At 39.1% G+C, this 14125-nt stretch overlaps 1 protein-coding gene across 2 annotated transcripts in view; it reads right to left on the bottom strand.

The window, feature by feature from the left end:
- Positions 1–22: 22 nt before the first annotated feature.
- Positions 23–14125, bottom strand: part of RB195_009192 (uncharacterized protein) — a gene marked incomplete at both ends in the record, with an annotated part of 28493 nt that continues 14390 nt past the window's right edge. Inside the window, 14 exons of one of the 2 annotated variants that reach the window (XM_064196065.1) lie at positions 175–187; positions 374–444; positions 790–831; positions 3284–3352; positions 3591–3998; positions 4063–4170; positions 4232–4327; positions 4387–4424; positions 8051–8240; positions 8916–8969; positions 9685–9828; positions 11053–11143; positions 11275–11419; positions 12100–12199. In XM_064196065.1, the coding sequence (XP_064047210.1) occupies positions 175–187; positions 374–444; positions 790–831; positions 3284–3352; positions 3591–3998; positions 4063–4170; positions 4232–4327; positions 4387–4424; positions 8051–8240; positions 8916–8969; positions 9685–9828; positions 11053–11143; positions 11275–11419; positions 12100–12199 (1569 nt within the window). Of the gene's footprint in view, positions 188–373; positions 445–477; positions 510–789; positions 832–3283; positions 3353–3590; positions 3999–4062; positions 4171–4231; positions 4328–4386; positions 4425–8050; positions 8241–8915; positions 8970–9684; positions 9829–11052; positions 11144–11274; positions 11420–12099; positions 12200–14125 lie in introns of both variants that reach the window. The other variant, XM_064196064.1, reaches the window with a different exon arrangement.

The following is a 14125-nucleotide window of genomic DNA, read 5'->3' on the forward strand; positions in this document are numbered from 1 at the left end:
CAAAAATTATCATTACGTTTTCCTAAAAACCTAGTAGGTGCATTAATAGAAAACATCGACTTTTTTTCGAAGCCGAGCCTCTAAGACACGAGAACGTTTGAACTCCTAGCAGCTTTATCAGCATGATGAAATACAAAAGATAAGAAAGATAAGAGATCCATGTATTCTTTTCTTTCAATGAGTTGAGCTGAAAAAAAAGAACTTTCTTATCCAATGGAAAATCAAATACAAGGTTGGAGAAAATCTTTTGAAACTCGACATCTCATGCTTTATTTCATTTTTCATCAAAAAATTGAAGTAACAAATATATTTCAGAAGAAGATGCCTTGATAGTGTTTTTGAAAACGTGAAATAAATAGTTGTATTTCTTCACCTTTTGACTACTCCTTCTTCTCTTCCTTCTTTTCCTTTTCCTAAATTTGGACGTGAAAATTTGAATATAATCTATTATTAAGCGAAGCTCCGACTAATTATTACCATTTTTTATATTTATAAATGCTCGCATAGTCCTTCAAATACCTATGATCTGTTTATGTCCGGCTTTTTTTTACGCTACAATCGCCCTTATTATTCTTATACGAAATTATCCCATCTATATATAGAATAAATTGTTCAAAAGAAATATTGTCGAGAAAGTATGGACGTTCTCCGAGCCATTTTCAACAGCTTCTATTTCATTTCTTTTCAGCTAAGCTCCTAAGATAGTGAACAATCCTGTCATTATTTTCTCAAACCCTACGGAATCTCAAATTCTTTCAGAACTAATGGAAAACTAATTCAAATAATTACCTCTTTTACCTCTTTTCCTTCTGCTCCTTCCTTCTTCTCCTCCTAAAATACAATTGCAATAACAAATAAGAAAAGCATATATAATACATATCGAAAAAAAATTCACAATGACATTTCTGTTTTTTTTTTCGTAATCGAATTGTCAGATAAACTCTAGCAGACTACGTATGAAAATTTTTGTACTACGTTAGCGGTGGGATTCTCTCTCGCTACAACGTTGAGAAAGGAAAGAAAACTGTGCGATAAGTTTATTTCATCCGAATTGCTCGCGAACTTTCCTTTTTTCTCCTCAGATCGATCAATATTTTTGGCAAAAGATACTTAATGCACCGGTAATGACAATAATCTCACGTCTGCCTATTTCCATATATTCGTATCAGTAATAGTCCCGGGAAGATTATCAAATAATAAAGGATGAAGGATAAAGTGTCTGGCGTTAATCAGTCCGCTTTGGATGCGCCCCAACGTTCACTTCAATTCAGAATCGTTTGAGGTTCACGAACGTGTAACTGGCCTATACTTGAGGTGGCTAGCCGATATGTCAAGTCAGTACCAACTTATCGAACCCCGAAGGGATGAAAGGCTTGATGAGCACTAGGGATTCGAACCTCTGATCGATCGTGGAGGAAGCGGGACCCTAACCGCTACACTACACCCGCCCAATCAAATAATATGATATGAGAATGGTGTAAAATGGGAAACATGAATATTTAGGGGAGCACGGGGCTCTGAATCGGTTGTTTAGTGGTACAGAGGCACCCTGCATCGGGCGGCCCACGTGGAAGCCTATAAAATACATACTGTGCGAAAGTTCCGCTCTCAGATAATGACTTGCTTGCAAGCGCACATGTTTGTTATTACACGTTCTTAATCGTTTAGCTTACTTGTTTGGGAGCGTCCTTAGGCTGCCCGCAGAGTGCAGAGCGGCGCGGTTTGGCGGCTCTGTGATTTTGATGGTTATTGAGCGCACTGTTGTGAATAGTCAATAACCACCAAAACCGCGGAGCCGCCAAACCGCGTGCCCGCGCTGCTCTGAACTCTGCGGGCAGCCTTAAACGCAGCATACCACGAATCTGAGGTGGTGCAGATTTCAGGTGGAGTGTCCGTGTACGGGGTCGTAGATTATGGAGACGGGGTAGTTCCGCTCATCTCTCCTTGCATCACTGCAAACAGCCGCCTCCAGAATCCTGTTTTGTACGACGCCATCTATTGCAACGCTCCACCCCTTGCGCCGCCTCCGCCCGGCGATTCGTCGAAAATCAAATCGGACTGCCTCGATGGGCAGTAAGGGACGCTACGCGTGCAAGGGTGGCGCGCTGTAATAGAAGGAATCGTACAAAACAGCATTCAGGGGCCGGCTGCTTGCAGTGATTCAGGGAGAGATGTGCGGAACCACCCCTTTCTCCATAATCTACGACCCCGTATACGGATACTTCACCTGAAATCCGTACCACTCCAGATTCGTGGTATGCTGCCTTTAAGGGAGATATCAGGAAAGAGCGTCACAACCGTACCCTCCAGAGCGTATACATCAACCGTACCCTCCAGAGCGTCCAAAGGTTCGCATGATTTATTTGAAATCGTTTACCGTACCTTCTGTCATCCTTTGTTGTATCATACACATGCTCATGCAAACCATTGGATGCCGTTGAGGGGAAGCTTGATGTATACTTGTAACGTTCCCACCGGATAACTCTCTTAAGGTGTCTCCCAAGTAAGCAAGAACATGTTAGAACAAACCTTGAAGTTTGCAAGCATGTCATTATCTGACCTTTCGCAGGGTTTTTGCTTCCGCCCCGGTTTCGATCCTAGCTCGATGCGCTAGACTAGTGCTGGGACTTTAGCGGGTAGAAGAGACTAAACGTTCCCCTACCTTTTTTACCCGGTCAAAACGGTGGATCAGTGGAATACTTACATGGGATATTAATAAGAAATGTGTTTAAGCGAGGAAGCGTTGAGTAGGCAAAGCGCTCTCTGCCGCTCAATTGGATGATATAAGGACGCCGACGATTACACTTGGACTGAAACGACATGAAACTGGGTGCAACTGCGTTCAGAGCGGTTTTCAGGTGGGACCATCGGTAGCTTCACTTAGACTGCAGCTACCTGTTTGTGCTACCAATGGTCCCTTCGCGATAGCAAGGTCGCGTTCCACTGGGTGCATGCGTAGACGCTTACGCAACTGCATAGAGCTTGAGGTTTTCCTGACCCGACTGGACAAGCTACACCCTTTATCTACTACGATAAATTCTTCAAGATCTAGCATCATCTAAAGAAATGCGTTGATCAGGCGCACCTAATGCTGAAAGTAAGCAGCTGGGGGATGAGATTTCGAACACGGCTCAGACGCCGGGTAGTCTCTGCTGCCTCGCCGCAATATGTGATCATCAGCGCAATAAAGGTCAAGAGGAGAATAGACCAGAAACCTTTAGTTTCCCTACCCAATCAGAAAAGTAGTACACCTGTTCAAAATGTTCGTATAGAATAAATTCACCTTTTCTGGCGTCTTTTCCTCCTTCTTGTCTTCTGCTTTTTCTGCTTTCTTCTCATCTCCTTTGATATCCTGAAAGCATTTGAGATAGAAAATAAATATATGCGGTTTGCCGAAACGCAAACAGGTGATAGCACATTTTCTGCGAATACAAGACGAATGCGCCACTTTGCGTCAGATCGTTGAGTGGGTTATCTGCGCGACCTTTTGTTGACTGACTTGCTGACTCGCTCCGGGTGACTTGTTGCGCTACGCCTTACTCAGAAAGAAAAGTGAAAATGGCTTAGAAAAATATACACAGAGAACTTACATCAGCCTTTGCTGCCGCGTCACTCGCGGGCTGCTCTTTTACTTTATCTGATTTCTTTTTGTCCTTCCCTTTCTTGCTCTTGCCCTTCTTTCCACTCTTCTTGCTCTTAGATTTCTTTTTCTTTCCTTCTTTTTTCCCTTTCTTGGTCGCTTTCTTCTTTGCCATCTCAACACCTTTCTCAAGTCCCTTCTTGGGCGTCTCTTTCTTCACTTCCTCCTCCTTTTCTTCTTTCTTTTCTTCCTCCTTCTTCTCTTCTTTCTTCTTTTCTTCCTCTTTCTTTTCACCCTCCTTCTTTTCCTCTACTTTCTTCTCCTCTCCTTTCTTCTCTTCACCTTCTTTTTTTGCTTCACCTTCCTTCTTTTCATCGCTCCCTTTTTGCTCACCTTCTTCAGGTTTTGCGCCAGGTTCCTTAAAATAGGTTCAGTCATGAAGGGCGACTGTTGATGATATTTTCTTCAAACTACAAACTCACTGCTTCCTTAGCAGCCGATTTTGGTTCTCCTGAACTTGACGACGGTGTACCAGGAGATGCAGGTTGAGCTGCAGCATCTCCTTGCGCTGCTGGTGCCTCTGCACCCGACTGCAAAAATGAAGATAAATCGAGATAATGGTCATAGGGGAACAGCAATCATGAAGCAAACTTCTTCTCCTTCATCATCATCCTTCTTCCCACAAGACGATAACACAAATAGAAGGCAGGCCCATTGTAGAACTAGGTAGAGGAACGTTTCCAGCATCTTTATAAACAGAGAAGCGATGGAAGGGAGTGTAGAAGATTTAACGGTCAAAAACAGACCCTGCTTTGTGTGAAGTCCTCCTTCCGTGGAACGGCAACTAAGAATGAAACACAACACACTTCACATCCATTATGATTTGATTATCGGTGAAAAACAGTTTAGTTCTGATAAGCAATCGATCATGCTTTATAATAAAAAGACAAAGGGAGAAAGTTCCTGGCGTTAATCAATTCGCCTGGGATGCGCCCTCACTTCAACTCAGAATCGTTTGAGGTTTGAGAACGTGTAACTGGCCTATGCAGTGACTTGCGGTGGCTAGCCGATGTGTCAAGTCAGTGCTTTTATCCTCCCAGACAAGTCTGGTACCAATTTATCGACCCCGGAGGGATGAAAGGCTTGGTGAGTACTTGGATGGATTCGAACCTCCGATCGATCATGCAGGAAGCGGAACCTCTAACCACTACACTACACCCACCCCTTTGTGCTATATAATAATGGTCTTATATTGTCAAGTGTGTGTGTTTGTATGTAACGAAATTCCAGAAAGCAGTGAGACGGGTCCCATGGAATCGAATCGGTGCGCTGGAGCCAGAAAGCGGTAAAATGGAGTGAGACAGATCACATGACATCAGATTGGTGCGCGAATCCCGGGAAATGGTATCCGCTGGTTTATGGGCTCCAAGTGCTTCTGCCAAAAGTGAATGAACGTTGTGAACCATTTCGAGGATTGTGACAATCGCATTCGTAGGGTTCCATCCTAATGTTCACCTCCGTGTGCCTACACTTCTGTTCGTTACCCTCGTGTTTGTCAACGCGCAAAGTAAGAAGAGCGAATCCGACTTAGCCTATATTTCACGAGCATTCATATTTATTATTAATATTTCGTTTTTTTTTTCATATTAATGTCCCATTATTTTTATATTTCTTATATATCAAGTGCTCAAATCACTGACTTTTCAGTTTAGTCGTCTTCCTTGATTTGTACCGGAAACTGAAAGGTAAGTTTAGTCGTTCTCTTGAGTTCAGCTGTAGCTTGTTACGATAAGTGCTTTCTCTGACATTTATCCATTTCTTCTATCAGTTGATTGATTAAATGGATCAATTAACTGTATGTTACTGTTATTCTTGTACTTCTGACTCAACGGTGGCTTTAGACGATTGTTATTTTTAGCGAAACCGCAACTAAAACTGGGAATTCGCTTACACTCTGGATTAGAAACCGAGTGACGGACCGTTACTTTTTTCACGCAGGCAGTCATCTGTGATATTTACACTTTGATTTTCATAAAAGTGAATCAATAATGTAAGGTTTTTCTCCGCTCTTGCGATACCCACTTCTAACATTTCTTCCGTAGGATTCATATATCCTTTTCCTCTTCTGATCGGGCGCGTGATAAAGCTTTATTGTGTCACTGGAATGTTCATGTAAGCGGTTCTTTCTAATTTTTTTCCTTCAAAATCGAAGGTATCTACTCTTTCCTTCGAACCTGTTGTAACAGTCTGACGGCACCGCCAACCACCTGTGTTGATCCGCGAACTGTTTGGAGCTCGCCTTTTCGTATTCTAGTCTGATTGGGTCAAAACGACATTAAGTACGGACAGTTGCGTGAGCGGCTGCGCGCTCGAAGCGGTGCGGTGGAGACAGCGGTTGGAATTGAGGTGGGACCATAGTGATCTGCAGAGATGGGTAGCGAGGATCCTTACACGATCCCAACCGCTACGCTCAACCGCGTCGCTTCGAGCGCAGCGCACGTGTCCGTGCTTCATGTCGTTTTGACCCAACTATAGTTTTTCGTTCTTCTTACGTAGTAAAGTCTGCCGAAACGTCTGTGATTCACAGGGACCCGACGAAGGTGATCGTTCTATAGTCCACACAAGGATGTATCTTTCCAGAGTTGTCAGGAAAAAAACCGTTTCAATTATCTTCAAGGATATACTTCAAGCATTTGTAGTCTTCAAACGTGACCGTATTCATTCGTGTTTGACAGATCAATCAGGATAGCCAGCTAAAAGTGTGTCAAATAGAATATTTGCATAATAGTCAGAGATAGCAACAGTGTTCTTTAATTTTTCACGATAGAAATTAATTCTCAGCATTAGTGAGGTAGTAGTGTGGAAGACCAACGTGTTCCTACAAAAGAATTTAGTAATTAAATTATACGGAACCTCAAATTATTCAGCAGAAGAAATTCCGGTAAATTTGAAAGCTTCTGGACATCTCAGATTAACATTTCATAGTTTCCAGTTTTGTCATCGAAAACCAATAACCCTCCATAACTGCTGCAAGCCTACAACAGAACATCGCAGTGATTTTTAAAACTGTAAAAATACTGGATTACTGAGTGTTGAATGTTTTTTTGTTTGTTTTTGGAATTGAGAGCGAGAGAATTTAGAAATGGATCAATTCAACATTAATTACCTGGTACATATAGTGGCCTCCGTATTCAGCCGATAGGAAAACTGCACAGGAAAAACTCATGTGATTGGGATTGGGGGAAAAAAAAACAAAAAAAAACCTTGGGGAAAACAAAACGCTGGCGAGGATTACACGAGAACAATACTTTTATCACATCTTATTTCACACATATTTTCCCACATCTTTTTCAGGAAAACCTCACATATTTTCTCACATATTTTCCCACATCTTTTTCAGGAAAACCTCGGAAACGCTGACGGTATTTAAGAGAAAATACTGACGGTATTTACTCATATGTTCATTAACGGATCGTTTGTTCGAGTAATTCATGCATTTTCGTGATAAAATAACAACGTTATAGAACTTTATTTGATAAACATTTATTCACGAATATTTATTAGACACCTGGGAAAATTCACGTATATTCGCAATGAAAAAAACACGTCATGATTACTGTAGGTTAACAGTTACAATGTCGTCAGTCACAAATAATCATTTCACCAACTTAAAATCTGAGCACCCTAAGTATTTGAGGAAAGAAAGCACTGAGATTGAGAATTGGAGTAGCCAATCGAAAATTTTCTGGATTTTTGAGACTGCTTTTTCCTATTCCTAATGTCGCGTCAGGAGCATAAAATTAGCGTAATGCTATTCAGAGAAAAATAGGCGGAGTGATGTATGTAGGTGTTAGATTCGCTGCCCTATACGATGGGTCCCGAATTCGATTCTCGCGCAACGGTAACCAAATGTTTCACGCCATGTTACAAGTAAATTGGAAACCGGGAAGAAGCTGAGATGACAGTCCTACCGGGGAAATCCCGTCCAGTACGGTTGGAGAAGAGAAAGAAGAAATTTTTCAAAAACAACAAACGAGTGTAGCATCGATTAATTTCCGGAATCCCACTTTAAAAAAAAGCTTCCTTTTATTCTAAAATCAGGATTAATTCAAGAGATGAAGATAGAAAAAAAAACAAATGCAATGGATTGGGAGAAGAATGAATACATAAGAATTGCCTGACTTCGATTTCCACTGATTTCCAACCCAGAGAAAAAAGGGAGAGGTTTCAGAACCTAGATAGTTAGTTAAACAGCTCAAAAAATCGAGGCTATATTTTTATCTACACGTAAAATCCTGCAATCATCCAAGGATTTTCTACGTTCTTTTCAACGCTCCATTAAATTCGACGTCAAAATCGATGTGTATGTGTTGACTGCATTTTCTGCAGTAGTGTTAGACGGAAATTCGGGGAATTTTTACGCTTCAGCTAAAGCGACGAACACATGAATTAGTGCGAAGAAATCCTGACAACTTTTCACTACCGTTAACGCCCATAGCTGTAACGGTATCTGCATAGCAAAACAGAAGACAAGCATAGAATTCGTGGCGGTCCATTTAAATGGACCAGGAGAGGACAACGTCCATACGGAAAAAACGAAAAAGATGATGTTCACCACGAGAGAGACGAAACAAAAGAAGTAGTGAGCTCGAACAAGCGCCTAAAACAAAATAAATATAGGGTAACAATCAAAAATTGCTGTTGCAGACATTAAACAGTTATACATTATACAGTATTATGGAGAGGGGGTGATTCCGTTCATTTTTTCCTCATTGGCGTAAAATAACGGCCTGTAAGATGCGGCGCGTGCACAAGGCTGGCGCGCTCCAATCGAACTCGTTGTAGAAAATAGCGTGTCGGGACGCTCGAAGTTGTATTTCCTGGGCCGTTTTTACGGCAATTAGGAAGAAATGGACGGAATCATCCTCCTCTCCATAATCTACGAGTCCGTATAGGCATAACTCACCTGAAACCAGCACCACCCCAGATTCGTGGGGTGATGTCTTTAAAGAGAAAAATTGCTATTAATCCTTTAAATAGTATATCTGCACCGGAGTCGTTCTGATTCATTTATAAAATAGAATTAAAAGACCCTTTTTTACTTTGTAGATGTATTTGCTTTTTTTTTGCTATAACTGGAAGCCAATGAGCTTCGTATCTGGACTCCCTAATTTTTAACTAAGAAATGTTATTATTTTTTCAATTCTATCACTTATCATACTGTATTGGTAAGATGTTTTACTATACTAATAGTATAGCATTATACTTTACTATACTTTAGTATATTTTCTTAAAGGAAAAGAAAAAAGATGTTAACACAGAGAGATGACCTCACCTTACTAAATGTGACGAGACCACGACCTAAGGCAATCAAGAAGCACAGAAGAACCTGAAGTGGTATTCATTTACGACTTTGAGCGTACCCGATAAATTTATGGAATATTTTTTACTTTTTTCACTTTTTTAAATTTTAAAATTTTTTATTTGTTTGTTTATTTTTTATTTTATTATTTTAATTTTATTTTTTTACTTTTTTGAAAAAGTTTTCACTTTTTTACTAGTTCAAATTCAGGATTAATTCAGAAGATAAAAAATAGAAAAAAAAAACAAATGCAATGGAAGAGAATAAATACATTATAATAGCTTGATTTTGATTTGCACTGATTTCCATAACCCTCAAATAAACTCGAAAGTCATGTTTAATCAAATCAAAATCCTAAACTAAAGCTAACGTTTTGCGAAAAAAAAAACTTTTTTGAAGATAGCTTCATCGAAACCGAGGAGGTTTCAGTCGTAAGTGGAACAAGGTAAAGGGATATATTTGTTCGCATCGACATTGATTGATATTGATCTACTAGTAGGAGATTCTTTCGAATTGTAAGATTTACTCCCGGATTCGATTTTCTAAGCTGATCCATAACTTGTTTCCGTCCACCGTCCAGTGAATCAACAAAATATCTATTCATACCCCCACATATTCCAACATTTCCTCTTATTCAAAGGCTAGCGGTCCTTCATTCAAATTTCTTCCTTTCACATTTCAAAACTTTCGAGAATGAATGCTAAGAAAAGCTGAGGAAATAAAACTGAGGGAGTGAACTCACAGCGTCATAAACACAGATACAGTAGTAGAACAAATGATGCCCGAACCAAGCGTTGAAAGTGCTGGGCAAAGGTTCCCACAAAGTGAAACCACCGCGTCCCATTCCTCCAAATACGATCAATAGGGTGGCTACGACATAGAAGGCCTGAAATCTTCAGATGAGTTCCTTGCTGAATGGGGTGATTAACTGTTTAACATTTGAAAATAATAAAAAACAAGATAATCTGGTAAAAGAGAAGCGGAAAACAGAAAAGCATCGTATACATGAGCTACATAGATCTACATTTTTGAACAAGTGAAGAAGTGGAAAAAGTCCTGAAAAAAGAGAAAAGCGTTGACATCACCAGTGCCTGCAAAAATCGTCAAGCGCTCACTTCTTTCCTTACTCAAATAGCAACAACAGGACTTTCTAAATGAAATTTTCTTTCTAATAAAAATCGTTGCGCATCGTCGTCTCCTACAGTCTCCCATAGTTTCAGCAAAGGACACGATCTTCGCATATTTCACTTGTTTACGCGTAAAAATCAAAGTGGATATATTTTGGACTGGGTCCCTGAGGATATATTGGATAAGGCCATAAATGATACAGTATTCCATATTTTCACTGTTATTAAAAAATGAGAAGAACGGACTTTTCCTGTACATTTTTTTTCTGAAATACTTTTCTTCTGAAGTATAATATATGTATCTGCTTTTCTTTTTACAAAACATCTTCAAATTTTCTGGAAAATTTTAATCCCCTTTCACCAAAATTCATTTGTCTGTTACAAAATGTATGTACTTCTCCAGTACCGTGGAAAAAACTGTATTGCCTGCAGTATGGCTCAGTAGTTCTCAGATAGTTGGAATCCAGAGTGATTTCTCCAGATTCTCTAGATTTTCGTGGAACTCTTAAATACACCTTTGTCTTTTTTTTTACTGTATTTATTTTATATTATTTTATTTTCTACCTTTTATTTTGCTTTTTTCCTTTCATTTCACTTTTTTTTTTCTTTTAGAACATTCTTTCTCTTTTAAGAGTCACCTCACTTCATTCGCTCCGTCTTTTAAAGAATTTTGTGGATACCACGTAGAAACATGGAATATTTTCACAATAAAAACATATTATAGATAGAATAAAAAATGAAAAATGTCTTAAGAAGCGATATGGTTGTGTAAGAAATTGAGTAAATTGAGGAAAGAGAATTAAGTTTAGAACTAAAAAGAGTTCACTTATTTGACACGAAGAAAATAATGCCTTGTTTTTTTTTGCTGCATAAATAAAACAAATGAAAAAAAAATAAAAGAAACGAAAAAAGCGAATAAAACGCCACTGCGTTTTCCCTACATGCTTCCTATTTGATTCAATTCATACAGCAGAAGCACTTACCTCAAACGCTACCACAGCAGCACATCCACCTCTTACGAGGCATGACGATAAACAGCATAGTGGCTCCAACTCGAGATGTCGTGCTTGAACCCTTTAAAACCTCAGCACTTTAAAAGAAAAAGAAAGGTTCTATTGATAAGATTGTTTTTCTTTCTACCCGTTGCAAAATTTATCCAAAAATTATTCAATGCAATTGTATTTTTCTTTCATAATTTGACTTACTTTGATTTGATCGGAGCCACTTTGTTGGCCCGCATTCTTGCCTGGATAGTTTTCCCTTTCGCCAACACTCCGCCAATTTTTCCCGACACTGTTGTGACGATATTTGTTAACGCTGAAACGGCGCCGGATGGTGGTGGTGCTGAGGCTGAAATTTCCTACCGAAGTATTCCGCATATTTAAATCTAAGCCTATAAGGAAGTGTTTACGAGAAACCTACGCAGCATATTTGCTTTTTAATCCTTCAAGGACTTTTTTCTTTTGAAAAGTTTTTTCTAGTCGAAAAATGTGCACGTTAGTATGTAATGGAGTGAGCAATGTGAAGTCATCCATCGTTGAGCTAACAGCAAAATTCAACGAGGCATGAAATGCACATTTCTGGTGCTCCAATGCTGTTTGTTCACTTCTAGTAGGATTCAGTGGAATTTTGAGATTTACGAGTTTCGTATTTTCAAAATTTTCGAGAATTTCACAATTTTGTTAGTTCCTTGGATTAGGAAGATACTTTTCCTGGGAGTTTTTGTTGAGTTGGTGCAAAAATATGTAGGTTTTTGGTTCCGTTGATTTCCATCAGTTTCAACACATACTTTATGGTAATAAAATAAAACACTCGAGCAAATCAATCAAAAGCTACGTAAAAAGTAAAAGTTTTGTGTAAAGTATTGTTCATTATATTGTTAGAAAGCTTATTTTATGCTCTTCTCAAAATATTTGATAAAATTTGATTCAAGTTCCCTTTTTTACTAAAATAATACATAGTAGTGTAATCTCTCAGAAATCCACTAATCGAATCTTTCTCATACGATGCACAACTGCCGCTTCACTTACATTTTTTCCCATTCTTCTCCTCATGTGGTTCCTTAACCTTTGGGACTTTCAGTGGTTTTTGTGGTTTTGGCGGTTTCCCGGTGACTTTCTGATTTGGATTCTGAACAAATACCAATTTGAAATTGAATTGAATTGGAAATTTCGCCTCCTAATATAAATTATACCTAACTACAACCATGAAAACTGTATGAAGTGTAATGAGAAGGGAATCTCATTAAAAAGGGAGTAACAATAACAAAAGAAAAAAAAGTCCAGAAATTCAGCAGACGCAACCTAACACATTTCTGCTTGCGTCCATAGCGGACAAATAAAGCTGTAAAGCTTCTGAGCAACCGAAGAATTACGGTGGATCCCAGTGAGATTGTTTTATGGTTAAGAATGTACTAAAAAGAAGGGAATGTCCAGCATCCCAATGATCGTTTTCAGCGAGGTTTTTGAAAGTCTTCTGACCAGAAAACAACATTTTCCTCAAAAACGGTACAACACTCAGCCGGTGCTCGGTCAAATTATTGCTGAGTGTGGGAGGATTTCAGAGGTACGGATCACTACACTAGCAGAGAGGAGTGATTCTCATCCACAAGTGAGATTGTTCCTTAAACTCCTGCAATCTGGATAATAGGAAGGAGAATGGATCTTTTTCTTCTTCGCTAGGTTCCAAACCCAAACACGAATAAAAATTCAAATTAATTTTTCACAAAAAAAAAGATTAGAAAAGGAAATAGATTGAAAAAGACCTTCTCTCGCAATCGCTCGATCGGTCCATATATACAAGCAAATTTTATTTGCTAATGAGAGAAAATATTGGAATTTAATATGGAATCTACAGCCATAGGTGCTGTACACATTTGGTGAGAGAGTGCAATAAATGTTTTTATGAGGAGTCGAGAGCCTTTGAACGTTCCTGATCCCCCAAATTCTTGGCTCTGCAGAGAGAGTTGCGTGTTTTTACTGCTGTACTCGTAAGTTACTCCTAGAATCTATTAATTTATAGATCTTAGCACCTACAGTATTTTTTTCGAACGCGTCTTTTATAGATTTTTGTGAATTTTTATGAGGAACGTAACGCAACACAATACACAACGTACACGAAAGATTTTTTGTACACTCCTGGCCATGTGCGAACTCTTAACGTCATTTTACGAGCTCGTATGGTTCGTAAAATGATAAAAAAAATAAAAATACATAAAAATAAAATAGAAATAAAATATGGATCCCAGCGATGCTCAATCGTTGCCGTGCAACTACGATCAAACGCATCAAGCTGGATCGCTGCCGGTGACCTTTTAACGTCCACTAGCCAGGAAAAAATGAAAAACGTTGTCCTTCGGAAACACAATCCTATATACTACATCTGAACTGACATAAATGTGTTTAAAAGTTATAGATTGTTAGGGGCGAGTTCATTCTTCCTACTAAACGGTTCAGAGTTGCCGGGAGAACCACGAGCTTCCGCTTTTTCCTGAACATTCCCTACTATAATATAGATTTGTCGATGTGCTGATCCACGATGCAGCGATCGCGGAAATTTCCGGGACAACGATCTCGCTGAAGACCGCATTTAGAAGTGCATTTGAGTGAAACATTGAACTATCGTTGCTTCTTTAAAAAAAAAGCAGAGACCCTCTCCGAAAAATCTGCATTTCTCGCAGCGTTACTGTAACGACCAACAAACGAGTGAATTAAATATAATTTTTTTTAGTTTGCTGAGAAGTAGAAGTCCATTGAAGTGTCTTCTGCTGTTTGGATCCATCGGTGGAGCAATTTAAAGGATAACTGACAGATTGATAACAATAACGTAAAAACTAGCAGTGGCATTGAAACTTCTTTTAACTTTTAGCTTTTCGACATGCAATAAAGAAAGAAATGAGGGTCAACTGCACAACGGTTTTGCAAAGCAGAATAATGCAATAATATCATTTGAGAACTTGTATGTATGCGTCTCTTCCGCAACAATTCTATGGCACTTTTTGTGAATGGACTAACTCTTCATAGTGTTCAGGACCTTAGTGCTGGTTACGTCTATTTA

Source organism: Necator americanus, chromosome III (genome assembly GCF_031761385.1).
Source record: "Necator americanus strain Aroian chromosome III, whole genome shotgun sequence".
NCBI classification, from domain to species: domain Eukaryota; kingdom Metazoa; phylum Nematoda; class Chromadorea; order Rhabditida; family Ancylostomatidae; genus Necator; species Necator americanus.